Below are 13,921 nucleotides of genomic sequence, written 5' to 3'. Positions count from 1 at the left end.
GGCCGGCCCACGGCGCGGCCCTCACACCTGCTGTGCGTCACCCGCCCCCCCCCGCCCCCCGACTTGGAAGCAGCCCGGCTCCGGGGGGATGAATGGCAACAGGCTGTGTCTGGAGAGGCGGCTCTGGTTTACTGACGCTGCTCTGTGAGAACAAACGCACAGCTCAGGGGAGCATCTTCTGAGGAGTGTCAAGTGGCTGGAAGGTGACAGCCCAGCTTGGACGCTGGTGGCAGCGCCCCATGACTCTGCTTGTGTGTGGAGGACGCTCGGACGGTTGGCAGGAGGCCCACTCCTCCTGCGTGTGCTCCTGCCACCCAGTGGGTGCTCGGCTGCTCCTGGGGGTGCATAGGGGAGGGCACCACCCAGGCGCCAGCCCCCATGGGCCGGGTTCCCACTCAGTCCCCCATCTGCCGCATCCAGGCAGAGCATGACATGGGGAGGGGCGCTTTGCTGGGACGCTGGCCTGTCGCCGGAGCGGAGGAGAACCTGGGGGCAGCAGCTCCTGTCCCTTCTGAAAGTAGAAGCCACAAGACACGTGGACACGGGGCTTGGCCGTGACGCAGGCAGGCAGCCACGGTGAGGTGGAAAGCCTTAGAAGTCCAGGAGCTGTTGGGGGGCGGGGGGCGTGCTCAGAACCTGTGGGTGCGGCCAGCCCAGCCCCCACAGCGCCTGGACCAGGCCCCGCTCCCGGAGGCGCACCTACCAGCTGAGGCAGCACCTTCTCCAGCTGGTCCACATCCACGCGGGTCAGGTCCTCCGCCTGGGCCTGCCGGACGCTGCGGACGGCCGCTTCTGCAGGACACAGGTGAGCAGCGACGGCGGAACCCCAAGCCCTGGGCTTTGGGCCCGCTGCTGCCCCACCCCCGTGCCAGCTGACAGCTCAGAACCGGGGTCGGGCCTGAAACACCGCTTTCCAGGGACACAGAGCTGGGGTGTTTGTGGGAAAGTGGGAGTGTGCCCAGGTTTCCCCACCAAACACCACAGTGTAAAGGGATCACGGTGGTCTGGGCAAGCAGGACGGGACCCCGAGGACCCTGCCGGGCCCTCCGCTCACCCACAACGAAGACCTTCAGCAGCTCGGCCGTGAGCTGCAGCGCGTCCCCGCTGACTGCAAGGTGGGGAAGGGAGCGGGTCACGGACACGCCCTCTCCCTGCCTCCCCACTTTTGTCCCTGCCGCTTCTGACCCGGCTCACGTGCTTCGTGTCCAGTGGCCAAAGGCCCTGGCCCTGCAGAGCTGCAGTGCAGGGTCCCGGTGCCTGGCTGCCCGCCTCCCCCGCCCCCACCCCAGCCTCCGGTCCGCGCACCTTTGGTCTTGTCATCCTTGAAGTGCAGGTGCAGCAGCTTGCTCACTAGCTCCTGGGGACAAAGGAGGTGTCAGGTGGGCCACTGACCCCACCCTTTAGGCTTTGAGTCCTGGATGGGACAGGCTGGTAATTGCCACTAGAAGTGCTCTCTCTCCGGGGCTGGGGACTGGGCAGCGGGGAGACCGCTCCCTGGGAGGCTCCCGGCGGGACCAGAGTGGTTTCGTGCTTCTGGCCCAGGGACGAGGCGCTCTCCCACTGTGAGCCCTTCACGGGTCTGTCCACGCCAACATGGACAGCATCTTCCCGTAACTGGTGGGGAAGGGCACCATAGGAACCTTGGAGCTGGGCGGTCAAGGTCAGGGACGGAGCCCAGGCTACCAGCGGGACTTCCTGAACAGCAAGGATGGGCCAAATGCGGGGCAAGGCCCAGTCTCCTCAAGGGGGAGCTTGAGCCCCAGAGGACGGCACCACTGAGAGGAGATGGACTCGGGCCAGCAACTCAGCTCAGCTCGGAACATTTTCGTGAGGGACACACCCAAGGAGCCCAGGTAGAGCAGCCAGTGGGCAGCTGGGCCTGAGAGATGGCAGACGCTGGTGATGAGAACCGGGGAAGGTTGCTGAGGGTGGAGGCCAGACGAGAGAGGCTGTGAACGAGGGGCCAAGAGGACAGCAGCAGGGGGAGCCCAGACGGGGTGTTGTGCAGGCAAGGTGTGCTGGGACCCTCCAGGCCTCCAGCCTTGTCCACGGGAGATGGCACGGCCTCGCCCAGAGCTGCTGAGCAAAGCGGGAGAGCAGCGCGCGTGACGGGGAGCGGAGCTTGCCCCGGCCAGGGCTCAGGAGGGTGAGAGCTTGCAGCAGCCCGTACCTGCGGCAGCGTCGCAGCGGCCTCGCGCACCCTCCCAGAGTGAGCGCGCGAGCTTGGCGCCACCTGCTGGTCCCACCAAGAAAGCCCAGAAGGCCCTGCTGCCCCACTAGATCCCAGACTCCAGGGAAGAGCTGAAAGAGCCAGGCTGCCACCTGGGGAGCAGCTGCTGCACCGGCTTACCCTGACAACTAAAGGAGCCAGCACCAGCTGGGAGAGGGGGGTCCCCAAGCTTGCAAAGGGCAGCATGAGATCTGGGATTTGGTCAGCCTCTGTCTCTCTGTGTGGAGGACCACAACCCCCCACCCCGGCCCCGTGCCCCTCGCCTGGGACAGGCCTGCTCGTGGGTAATGACGGCAACCCCAGCTCTAGCCCGAGGCCTCAGGGCTAGGACTCCAGAGCTGCCCAGGATCCCAAGAAGGAGGCCCAGCCAGTGCTCCCCTCTGCAGCTATTACAGTGCAGGGAGGGCCCAGCCTCAGTGATTTCCCCTTTGACGCATTAACTCCTTCTAGGCCTGGGCAAAGTGGCCATCCAGGGTGAAGAGGGAGAACTCCCCCACTAGGGGCTGGCTGGACAAGGAAGTCCTCACCCAGGTACACAAAGGGCTGCTATCAAAAGCTCAGTGCTTCCTACCCTTAGCGCAGAGCAACAAAGCGAAACCCAGAGACCACTCACAGCCCGAAGGGTTTGGGAACCGAGCCTGCCGGCCTAGCGACCCACCCACTCGGGCCACGGAGGACTAAGTACGCGCGGGATGGGGGTCGTGGCCGATTCTGGGAATGGGCCGACCCTAGAAGGTACCGGCCGGCAGGACGGGGACTGGTTTAGGGCCCACACGTGGCTCACGCAGGGGGCCGGGCCCCGAGCTCGCTCCCAGTGCCTTCCCCGAGCCCCCTAGCCCGTCCCGCTCCGCCCCGCCTCGCAGTCCCTCGCTCACTTTCCGGAAGCCCGTGCCGCTTTCCTCCATGACCGCCGCCAAGTTGTGCGTTCTCAGAAGCCCGGCCCCCGCGCCTCCAGCCAATCGACCCGTAGCGCGCCTTCTGAAGCCTCGCCCCTGCGCCCCCCAGCCAATGGGGTCGCCGCGCGCGCCCACTCCCTCGCCCTAATTGGTCCTAAGCGAGCGCACCGCCCCCGCAAAGCGTCCTGGGAGTCGTAGTTTCCGCCAGGCCTTCCCGGCGCGCCCCGCTCTTCCTGGATACTGAGGGGCACCGCGGCCGCCAGCCCCCGCGGCAAGCGGGCGGGGTTCCTAGGCGCGAGGCCTGGGGCGGGGGCGGGAGCGGCCCCTCCGCTAGACGCCCCGCCCCCGAGAGCATCCTCCTCCCGGATCCTGGGCTTCGGCGACCCCGAGGATCACCCGCCCCCGCCCTCTCGGGGCCTCCCGCCAGTTGAAGCAACTGTTTGCTCCTCATTCCGCGGTTGCTGAGGGCGTAGGGTCTGTGTGCGCCCCCCTGCGCTGTCGGGGGCTCTCCGTAGACCCCAGGGGGAGGCTTACAGCCAGCAAGGACTGGGGCAGGGGAGCAGGAGCCAGCAGCCCACTTCCCCAGCCTCCCCGCCTCCGGGTGAGGCCTGTCTGGGAGCTTTGCCGGAAGCCCCGCCAGCCCTTCCCTCATGGAGGAGCTCCAGCGCGCCTACAGCCGGCTGTGCAAGGAGAGCGGGGCCGAGCCCCAGGAGGCCGTCCTGCAGCGGCTGCACGGGCTGCTGCGGGGCCGGCTGGACCTGGCCACACAGAGCTTGACGCTGGACACCTGCAGGGCTCTGGGCAAGCTGCTGCAGAAGGAGGCGCTGCTGACGGAACTGGTCCTGAGTGACTGCATGCTGAGCGACGAGGGTGGGCACCGACGGACCGCAGTGGCCACAGCAGCCCTTGCAGCTTCGAAGGGCGGGCAGGGGTCGGCGTCCCTGGGCTTGTTTGCCCTGCTGCTCAGCACCCCCAGGCCTTGGTGCTCGGTGGCCCGCCTGTCCTCTTCTTTGGGAGTCTCCCCTTCACTGTAGTCAAAGCAAGCAGCAGCATTCACTCGGGAAACTGGGGAGCATCTCTCTGTAGCGAAAAAACCTTAGCGCCCCCAGCCAGCTGGCTTAGGAGAGTCCGCATGGGGGGGGGTCTGCAGCCGGACTCCGCACCTGCCGCGTGTCAAACCTGACACAGGAGTGGGGCGACTGACTCATTTTTGGCATGAACCCTGGCTGGTCGGGGACCCTCGTCCCTTCCCTCCGTCTGGGGAGCTGCCCCTGATGGAGCCACCAGGAGCGGAGAGTGACTGTCCTGGTCCCTTACAGGAGCCACGATGTTGCTGCAGGGACTGTGTGTCAACACCGTGGTGCGGTTTCTGGATCTAAAGGTGGGTGGATCTGCGCTTAGGGCCCTGCCCCCCGGCCAGGGAGAGTAGCGAAGCTGCAGTTGTCCTGGGGCCCGGGGATCCCGATGGCGGCGAGAGATGGTGTCTGTACGCACTGACTCTCAGTCTCCTGCACGTGTGCCAGTGTTCTGAGGGCAGGAATGTGAGTTCCAGAGCATTCCACAGCAAACCAAGAGCCTGCATCAGGGGGCCACTGTGGTCAGGGAAAGCAGAATCTGAAAGGATTCCGCGCTTCCCGCCCATAGCTCGCTGTGACCTCACCCACTTCCCAATGAGGGTGTTCGGAGCCCGGCCCAGGACTCCAGGAATGACGGGCTGGCCTCTTCCTGTTCTAGGGCAATAACCTTCGCGCTGCAGGAGCTGAGGCTCTGGGAAAACTCCTCCGACAGAACAAGTCCATCCAGAGGTGAGGTGGCGGTCCCAGCCTTTGCTCCTTCTCAGCATGGCTCTGGGTTGGCTCCAGAGGACGCGGTGCACTCCTGCGCGCCAGTCTTCCTGGGCTGCGCATGGACGGGGGTGAGTGTTTCTCGAGGCTCCAGCCTCTTTACCACAGCCTCTCGAGCCTGGTGCAGCCCATGGAAGCTGGAGGCCCCATGAGGCCACACACCCCCCGTGCACCCTTCCTGCAGCCTCACCCTGGAGTGGAACAGCCTGGGCCCGTGGGAAGACGCCTTCGCCACTTTCTGCGGCGCCCTGGCAGCCAACAGTACCCTGCGGCAGCTGGACCTCCGCAACAACCAGATCAGCCACAAGGGCGCCGAGGAGCTGGCCCTGGCCCTGAGGAGCAACGCCAGCCTCCAGCAGCTGGGTGAGGCCGCCTGGCTCCGGGCCCTGGTCCTCAGACCAGGCTGGGCGGTCTTGGTCGGGGCAAGGGCTTCATCTCTGGCCCCTCAGCCCTGGCTGCTTCCTTTGGTCTGTCCCAGAGCGGAGGGTGTGGGGAACGAGGGCCCCCGACACAGGCAGTGCTGCCCCGCAAAGGAAGTGTCTCAGGCTGCGCCAGCCCCCAGCCCCACCCTGTGCGACCCCAGGTTTCTTTCCAGACCTGCGCTGGAATCACATCGGCCTCCTGGGGGGCCGGGCCCTGGCGAACTGTCTCCCCAGCAACAGAACCCTGTGGAGGCTGGAGCTGGCTGGGAACAGCATCCCCAGCGACGTCCTCAGAGCCGTGGGTACGGGTGGCTTGCACTCCGGAGCAGGGCACAGCGCTGGCCCCTGTGACGGAGGCCTGGCTACCAGGGGAGGAGCTGCTCTGGGCAGCACGAGGAGACACTTCATGGTGGGAGCCGACTGCCCGGTGCTGCTCCTCACCCCCTCGTGCCACAGTCCCCTTCCATCACGACCCCACCTCTGGCCCCAGGGCGGCTGAGCGCCCTGCCACTCCCCTCAGCTCCCTGCCCTGCCTGCTGTGGCGCAAGCTCTTGTAATTGCTCTGCCCCCAGAGCTGCTCTTGGCTGATCGTTTTGTAAACGCTGCCTTGGCTTTTAAGAGCCCACACGCACCTCTTAAAAGCCAAGCAGCGGCCTCTGACTTCTGGGGCAGGGACTAAACACCTACCTCTGGTGGCAGCGGAACAGCCTGCCCCTCCTCCCCCTGCGGGCCTCCCACCCCCACCCCCTTGGAGCCCCTTATCTGCCTGGTGCGCTGAGGGGTCCATCCGATTTGGGGGTGAGATGTTGCACGGTGGCTTCCGCGCATAGGCTGGGCCGGCAGTCGGCCACTCGTGGGGCTCAGGCCCCCGGCTACAAGGATCAGTTGGCTCCTTGCAACAGAGCAAGCCATGGACCGCAACCAGGACCGGCAGGCCACCGTCCGGGAGAGCCAGGCCCGCGCCCACATCCTCAGCAAGGAGGTGCAACACCTTCGGGAAGAGAAGTCCAAGCAGGTGAGGACACGGCCGCCTCTGACTGCGGCCCCACCCACCCTGGCTGTGTAGACGAAGGGCCCCCCCCCGGCCCCCTTGCTCTGGGCCTGTGAGGTGGCTGCCCTCCTTCCCTGGAGAGCAGGCGGGCTCTGGGCCCTGACGGGGCTCTGGCCGGCTCTGTGCCCAGTTCCTGGACCTGATGGAGACAATCGACAGGCAGAGACAAGAGATGGCCAAGAGCAGCACGTGAGCAGGGCCGGGCAGGGCGGCGGTGTAGCGGGGGCGCCCAGGGTTCGGGCCCCGGTGTGACCTAACCCCAGCCCGTCGCTTGGCCACGGCTGAGGTCGTGGGGTGTGTCTGCTGAGGGAGTCAGCTGGACTGCTGTGTGAGCCTCAGGGCCCGGAGGGCTCAGGGGTCCGGGTGTCTCGGACCCTTCTCTCTGCGCACAGGGCGTCGGCGGCCCGCGTGGGGCGGCTCCAGGAAGCCCTGAGTGAGAGGCACTCTGTCATCAGTGCCCTCAAGGCCAAGTAAGGAGGGCGGAGGGCAGGGTGGGGGCGTGGGGAGGCTCCAGGACGCTGGAGAGACGTGCCCAGGGGCAGAGGAGGGCCGTCCCGACAAGGATTCGGGTCCCCGGAATACCAGGCGGAGGTGGGAAACCGCTGGGGTGGTCACCTGGGGGGGCATCTTGGAGGAGGGGTCGCCGGCCTTGGCGAGGCCAGCGGTGGGGTGGGGATGGCCCTTGCCTCCTTGCAGGCTGCAGATGGCCGAGGCCGCCCTGGCTCTGTCAGAGCAGAAGGCCCGGGACCTGGGGGAGCGCCTGGCCACCGCAGAGCAGGAGCAGCGGAGCCTGGCCCAGAGGCAGGCGAAGGAGCACAGGCTGGAGCTGCAGGTGGCCAGGGAGGGCTGGGTGGCAGGTGGGCAGGCGTGGCACCGGCAGGCGGTGCGGGGTGGCAGGTGGCCCGTGGCATCCCTTTTCCGTCTCACCCCCAGGAAGCTGCAGACCGGGAGTCTAAGCTCCTCCGAGACTTGTCCGCCGCCCAGGAGAAGAACCTGCGGCTGCGCAACCAGGTCGGGCGGTGGGGGCGGGGCCGGGCCCCTGGCGAGCCGGGGGCGGGGCTTCCGGCGGCCGGGCTGCCAGCTGCCCTCCTGCGGCGCCCACTTTCCAGGTGGACGAGCTGGAGCGGAAGGTGAAGTCTCAGCAGGAGCAGCTGTTCCTGAGCAGGCAGGAGCTGACCACCACGTCCGCTGAGCTCAAGATGCGGGCTGCGCAGGCTGAAGGTGGGCTCGCGGGACCTGAGACCCGGGGCGGGGCCGGAGGAGGCCCACCCACGCCCTTCCCTGGTGCTTCCAGAACGCCTGGAACTGGAGAAGACGCGGTCCCGGCAGAACCTGGAGGACGCAGAACACCTGCGCTTCAAGGAGGTGCCTCGCTCGTTGCGTCCTCGGGCCTTTGCGCCCCCCCACCCCCCACCGGGGCCTGCAGACGCCTCCGTGTGGCATGGTGTCCCCAAGGCACCCTCCTGGCCGGGCTCCCCTCAACAACCTGGGGTGCCCGTGGCCCGTGGCCCTTCTCCAACAGTGCTGGCAGATGTCAGACCCAGAACCTCCCAGCTGGTTTCTAGAAGGAACCCTGACCGCGCTGGGGCCGCTGGGCAGGCTGCCAGCTGCTCAGTGTACCTGGTGGGGTGACGCTGGGACACATCCTCCGACCTCACTTCCTGCGAGGCCGCTTGGGGCAGCCCCTGCTGAGAAGGAACAGGGTCCCCAGGACTCAGCTGCTCCCCAGGGTGGGGGTCCCCCGAGGGGGAGGCTGGGGAGCCAGCCTGCCAGCCCCACGCCCACCCCACACCTGGGCAGGTGGAGCACATGACGCGCCACCTGGAGGAGAGTGAGAAAGCCATGCAGGACAGGGTGCAGAGGCTGGAGGCCGTGCGGCTGTCCCTGGAGGAGGTGAGTTGGGCGCCAGGCCCTGCCCTCCCCTCGAGCGGCTGGGTGTGGCCGGCAGGGGTGTCTGGGCAGGGGCAGGACAGGCCCAGGTGGCTTGTCTGCGGTGCAGGAGCTGAGCCAGGTGAAGGCGGCGGCACTGAGCGAGCGTGGCCGAGCTGAAGAGGAGCTTCTCAAGGCCAAGAGTCAAGTGCGTCTGGAGGAGGTGAGCCCAGGCCACGGCCTGCTGCTTGCAGCGCCCACCAGGGAGCGAGGGTGGAGGGGCTGGGCTCCGGCGGAGAGGGAGAGGGGAACAGGGGTTCCTGGGGCACAGAAGAGGCAGACAGCACACTCAAGCACCCCATCTGGCCCCCCGCAGAGAGCCCGTGCCATCCAGCCCCGAGGTGGGGAAGGGGTTTGACCCAAACGTGCAGCCTGTGACCACGCGGTGGAAGCGGGGGAGCGCAGGGGGGTGGCAGCTTGGGGCCGTGGGGGAGGAAAGCCCTCTGTCCAGGTTGAGCCCATTCAGGGCAAGACGTGTGCTAACTTTCCTGACAAGGTGGTTTATGCTTTGCAAAGAAACCTCGGGCCGAGTTGGTGGGGAGGGGTCACTCCCCACGTGAACTCAGGCCCACAGGCCAAAGCAGCCGGCCCGCGCCTCTCCTGTGCCCACAGCAGCAGCGCCTGGCTCACCTGGAGGAGAAGCTGCGGCTGCTGGCGCAGGCGCGGGACGAGGCTCAGAGTGCCTGCCTGCAGCAGAAGCAGATGGTGGCCGATGCCCAGGCCCGGGCCAGCCAGCTAGGCCTACAGGTGGAGGGCCTGAGGCGGCGCCTGGAGGAGCTGCAGCAGGTAGAAGCCGGACTCTGGGGCCTCCCAGGGGTGCCCCTGGCCCCCAGCGGCCACCTCACCCCCCACACACACACGCCTGGCAGGAGCTGAGCAATAAGGACCAAGAAAAGGCGGCTGAGGTGACCAGGGTGCGGCTGGAGCTGCAGGAGCAGAATGGCCGCTTGCAGGCGGAGCTGACGGCCCAGGAAGCGCTCAAGGAGAAGGCGGCAGCCCTGGAGCGCCAGCTGAAAGGTGGCAAGGCCTTCTCACTGGGTCGTCCCACAGGAGGAGGGGCTGGCCTGGGACTCTGCTCGGCGGAGGATGCTGGCAGGGGACGCTGGGTGTTTGTGCACCCAGGGGGCCCTGAGCAAGCCCCATCCCAGTCCCTGTGGTCCCCCTGAACCGCAGGAGCCTGGGCAGCGCCCTTCCTCAACTGAGCTTCCTCCCTTGCAGTGATCGCGAGTGACCACCGGGAGGCGCTACTGGACAGGGAAAGCGAGAACGCCTCTCTCCGCGAGAAGCTTCGGCTGAAAGAGGCAGAGATCGCCCGAATCCGGGAAGAGGAAGCACAGAGGGCCAGCTTCCTGCAAAATGCTGTCCTGGCTTATGTGCAGGGGTCCCCTCTGAGGACCCTGAGCCCCCCAAAGTGAGGGGAGACAGGAAGGTGGCATCTGTCGGACAGCTGTGTGGCACACCTGCCTGTCCATCCTCTTCTCAGGAGGAAGAGGTCCTGGCTCTCGGGGCAGGGTCTGCAAGCTGGTGACCCGGAAAATCAGTGCTGGGGTGGACCTGAGACCAGGGCGGCTGCAGCTCACGACCAGGGGCTTCGCCTGGGGGTCCAGCGCCAGGCCGGCCAAGAGGGCTGGGCTGGGCCTGGCGCCTTCCCACTCCTTGGTGCCGCCGCAGGAACGAGAACACTGACCGTGGTGGCAGGAAATGTGGGGGAGCAGCGCCCCACCCACTGGTCAGTCACCGGCGCTGTGTAAGCGCGGGGTGTTCCGAAATACAGATTTTTGCACTTTGTGGTACATTTAGGCCCAGCGCTTTTATCCCGCATCAGCCCGGGCCCTGCGGGAAAGGCCCTCCGGGTGCGGCTGCGACGCCCTCCTAACTGCTGCCAGGTGGGTGGGTGGGGGGGTCGGGCTACTGCAGCACACAGGAGGGGATGGGGACAACCGGGCCGGGAGCTGCCCGCCTTGAGGGTCTTTGGTGACTGCAGGAACCCGAGTTGGCACCAGCAGGAGGGCGGGTGGGCTCTTCCTAGCAGAAACCCTGTGCTCTGGGGCCACGGCAACCTGTCCAGCCGGGTGGGAGCCGCCTGCCTGCGCCGCCTCCCGCCCCTTGGCGTGGATCGCCTCCGGGGACAGCCTGTGGCCTCGGGGACAGGCTCGGGGGGCGCCGTGTCCCCGCCCCCCCCACCAGATTTCTCTGGAAGGCGCGTCCGCCGCCCCCCGCCCGCCCCGCCGGCCGCGCTCGGCTGTCTCCGCGCCCGGCGCTCGGCGGCGCTCGGCTGTCTCCGGCCGCTCGGCTCGGCGCTCGGCTCGGGTCCGCGGCCGCTGCGGCGCCGGGCATTTCTCCGCAGCTCGGCTCGCGGCCGCGCCCGCCCGGCCCGCGCCCATGCAGGCCATCAAGTGCGTGGTGGTCGGCGACGGGTGAGTGCGAGGCGCTCGGGCCGCTCGGCCGGGCGCGGGCGGCCCCGGGGCCCCTCCGGGCGGGGCGCGCGGCCGGGGCGGAGTGGGCGGCGCGCGCGCGGCCCGGGGAGCCCGGCTCTGGGTCTGGGCGGGGCGGCCGCAGACGCGCCCCCGACCGGGCCGGGGGGCCGGGCCGGGGCGAGAGGGCGAGGCGGAGCGAGGTCCCGGCCGGTCGCGGGGCGCAGGCCTTCGGCTCAGGCCCACCTGATGCTGCGGCGGCCCGCGGCCCCGCCTGGCCTCCCGGTGGGTGCGGCCAGGCCCCCCACCTGGGCTGAACCCTCGGCCGGCTCCACCGTCTCCTGCCCGGGGCCCTGCCCCCGGGAGGCCCGCCCGCCCCGGCCCTCCCCCTCCGTCCGTAGGTCGCGGCGGACCTGCAGGGCAAGCACCGCTGTCCCCGCCCTGGGCCCCGTGGGAGCGGGCTGCCCTTGCTGGGCAGCCGGCTGAGGCGGCCTGCGAGCCGCATGGCTCGCGCTCTCTCCGCAGCGCCGTGGGGAAGACCTGCTTGCTGATCAGCTACACGACCAACGCCTTCCCGGGAGAGTACATCCCCACCGTGTGAGCAGGCGCCGCGGGCGGGCGGGCGGGCGGGTGGGCGCCGGTGCACCGGGCTCCCCGGGCTCCGAGGTCGGGCCGGGTGGCCCTGGTCTGGGCTCCAGGGTGGGGCGAGGTGCTGGCAGAGCTCCAGGTGCGTGCAGGCCTGAGAACCCAGACACGGCCCTGCTCCTGCAGTTTCGACAACTATTCTGCGAATGTGATGGTGGACGGAAAACCGGTCAACCTGGGCCTGTGGGACACCGCGGGACAGGAGGACTACGACCGCCTGCGGCCACTCTCCTACCCCCAAACCGTAGGTGACCCCAGGGTCTGGGTGGCTTGGGTGGAGGCCCTAGGGTCCTGATGCTGGGGACGTTGGGAGCCTCCTTGACCACTCTCAGGGTGCCTCCCTCTCTTTCTCCAAGGACGTCTTTCTGATCTGCTTCTCCCTGGTGAGCCCAGCCTCCTTCGAGAATGTTCGAGCCAAGGTAGGCAGGGCTGGAAGCAGGGTGCGTCTCCCGTGGGGTGGCGGGGGAGCCCAGGGCACTCGTCCTCATCCGGAAGGGGCCTCTTGCTGGAAAATCTTAAGTAGGGAAGTTAACTTTTTTTTTTTTTTTGTCTTTTTGCTATTTCTTGGGCCACTCCCACGGCATATGGAGGTTCCCAGGCTAGGGGTCGAATCAGAGCTGTAACCACCGGCCTACGCCACAGCCACAGCAACGCGGGATCCGAGCCGTGTCTGCAACCTACACCACAGCTCACGGCAACGCCGGATCATTAACCCACTGAGCGAGGCCAGGGACCGAACCCGCAACCTCATGGTTCCTAGTCGGATTCGAGAGGCCAGGGACCGAACCCACAACCTCATGGTTCCTAGTCGGATTCGTTAACCACTGCGCCACGACGGGAACTCCCCTTTTTTTTTTTTAACATTGATGTTTTAACTTAAGGTATCTTCTTTATCATAGTTGCTTTGTAACGTTCTGTCGGTTTCTGTAAAGTGAGCCGGTGACACATGTACATACATCCTTTTTCTCGCGTCATTTTCCATCACGCTCCGTCGCAAGTTAGTTCCCTGTGCTGTCCAGCAGGACTTCATTGCTTATCCACTGCAAATGCTATAGTTTAGATCCACTAGCCCCAAACTCCCGGTCCATCCACTCCCTCCCCTCCCGCTTGGCAACCCCAAGCCTGTTCTCCATGTCTGTGGGTTTGTTTCTTTCCTGTAGATAGATTCGTTTGGGCCATTTATTAGATTCTAGATATAGGCGATGTCACATGGTACTTGTCTTTCCTTTTCTGACTTGACTTACTATGAGAGAGTCTCCAGCTCCATCCATTCTGCTGCAAATGGCACACGGGGTCCTTTAGAGCAGAGGAGATGCCTGTTATGCTTGGTGTGGGGTCTGAAGGTGGCCCCCCCGGGGGGGGGGAGGTGAGGGGCCAGGGTGGGGTAGGGGTGGTGAGTGAGGCTCTCACTCCAGGACGGGGGAGGCTCCTGGCGGTGAGGCCCTGATGGGCCGGGAAGCCCCTTGGCTGGCTCCTTCCGCTTTTGGTCATTTTCCTGCCAAACCTGGTGGTTGCCCGTGAAGCAAGAAGGCCTAGGGAGGCACCACGAGGGAGGGCCAGGCTAGGGGTGCAGCCCCCAAGGGGTAGGGATCAGAGCCTCCATCCCTACAGTGGTACCCAGAGGTTCGGCACCACTGCCCGCACACGCCCATCCTTCTGGTGGGCACCAAACTGGACCTCCGTGATGACAAGGACACCATTGAGCGGCTGCGGGACAAGAAGCTGGCACCTATCACCTACCCCCAGGGCCTGGCCATGGCCCGGGAGATCGGTGAGTGGGCAAGGCGGGGCCTGCTGGACCAGGGAGGAGGGGGGCCCTCCTCTGTGGGGTAAGGGGGTGGGGCACAGAGGGCTGCCCCCTAGTGGTTTCCACCCCTGCTGCTCCAAGGCTCTGTCAAGTACCTGGAGTGCTCGGCCCTGACCCAGCGGGGCCTGAAGACAGTGTTTGACGAGGCCATCCGGGCTGTACTGTGCCCGCCCCCTGTGAAGAAGCCGGGGAAGAAGTGCACGGTCTTCTAGAACCCCACTTCTGGAGGAGCAGCCCCTGCCCCGCCCCGTCTGTTGCATTGCGCTGTCTGGTGTCCCTGAGTCCGCTGGGGGAGTGGTGGGGGTGGGGGGGCGAAGCACGGGGTCCTGGCCGCTCCGCTGCCTCTTCCTGGGCCGCAGCTCCAGCCTTCTCCCCTGGCTCCCAAGGGAGGCCGGGCGGGAGAGGGTCTCCCTCAGGCTGCAGAGGCAGGTCCAGGGCAGCCCCGGGACGGGCTTCCCTAACGGGGGAGGTGGGGTGGGTTCTGTCCTTGTGCCCCAGGATGGGGTGGCCCCTTATTTTATACAATAAACGTTCATCTCCTGCCCACCTTGTCTTACCTGCCTGCCCTCCACCCTGGGGGGTGCTAGACCCCCAACTCCCCGCTCCACGTATGGAGCAGGTGAGCTTGCCGCTCCACCCCGGGCCAGAGGACAGGGGGGGAAGCTTCCTGAGCGGTCCTGTCT

At 66.9% G+C, this 13,921-nt stretch overlaps 3 protein-coding genes across 13 annotated transcripts; 2 read left to right on the top strand and 1 right to left on the bottom strand.

Annotated features, from left to right (window-relative positions):
* On the bottom strand, positions 7-3,238 carry CENPX (centromere protein X). Of its 6 annotated transcripts, none has more exons than XM_021066396.1 (5): positions 3,106-3,238; positions 1,306-1,357; positions 1,055-1,108; positions 713-792; positions 7-468 (listed from the first exon to the last, which is right to left on the bottom strand). In XM_021066396.1, exons 1-5 carry the CDS (start codon positions 3,133-3,135, stop codon positions 22-24), a joined length of 663 nt encoding a protein of 220 aa, XP_020922055.1. In that variant the 5' UTR covers positions 3,136-3,238; the 3' UTR covers positions 7-21. The 6 variants fall into 6 exon arrangements, with proteins under 6 accessions (XP_020922055.1, XP_020922056.1, XP_020922057.1 ...); XM_021066398.1 differs by having other exon boundaries at positions 109-511; positions 704-792; XM_021066400.1 differs by having other exon boundaries at positions 110-606; positions 704-792; positions 3,106-3,210.
* LRRC45 (leucine rich repeat containing 45) lies at positions 3,345-10,165 on the top strand. Of its 5 annotated transcripts, none has more exons than XM_021066372.1 (17): positions 3,345-3,996; positions 4,446-4,507; positions 4,861-4,931; positions 5,155-5,333; positions 5,554-5,694; positions 6,295-6,407; positions 6,574-6,632; positions 6,836-6,913; positions 7,140-7,275; positions 7,377-7,454; positions 7,553-7,664; positions 7,738-7,808; positions 8,244-8,336; positions 8,443-8,535; positions 8,988-9,158; positions 9,242-9,389; positions 9,591-10,165. In XM_021066372.1, the coding sequence occupies exons 1-17, from the start codon at positions 3,777-3,779 to the stop codon at positions 9,785-9,787; spliced, it is 2,022 nt and encodes a 673-aa protein (XP_020922031.1). In that variant the 5' UTR covers positions 3,345-3,776; the 3' UTR covers positions 9,788-10,165. The 5 variants fall into 5 exon arrangements, with proteins under 5 accessions (XP_020922031.1, XP_020922030.1, XP_020922032.1 ...); XM_021066371.1 differs by having other exon boundaries at positions 8,985-9,158; XM_021066373.1 differs by having other exon boundaries at positions 3,360-3,996; positions 5,566-5,694; positions 8,985-9,158; positions 9,591-10,164.
* On the top strand, positions 10,634-13,784 carry RAC3 (ras-related C3 botulinum toxin substrate 3 (rho family, small GTP binding protein Rac3)). 2 transcript variants are annotated; one of them, XM_021066402.1, is made up of 6 exons: positions 10,634-10,789; positions 11,312-11,383; positions 11,558-11,675; positions 11,788-11,850; positions 13,043-13,202; positions 13,320-13,784. In XM_021066402.1, exons 1-6 carry the CDS (start codon positions 10,755-10,757, stop codon positions 13,448-13,450), a joined length of 579 nt encoding a protein of 192 aa, XP_020922061.1. In that variant the 5' UTR covers positions 10,634-10,754; the 3' UTR covers positions 13,451-13,784. The 2 variants fall into 2 exon arrangements, with proteins under 2 accessions (XP_020922061.1, XP_020922062.1); XM_021066403.1 differs by having other exon boundaries at positions 10,649-10,789; positions 13,043-13,206.

The sequence above is a fragment of the Sus scrofa genome, chromosome 12 (assembly GCF_000003025.6).
Source record: "Sus scrofa isolate TJ Tabasco breed Duroc chromosome 12, Sscrofa11.1, whole genome shotgun sequence".
NCBI lineage: Eukaryota > Metazoa > Chordata > Mammalia > Artiodactyla > Suidae > Sus > Sus scrofa.
Note: the sequence above shows the minus strand (reverse complement) of the source record. Positions and strands in the feature narration are given on the sequence as shown.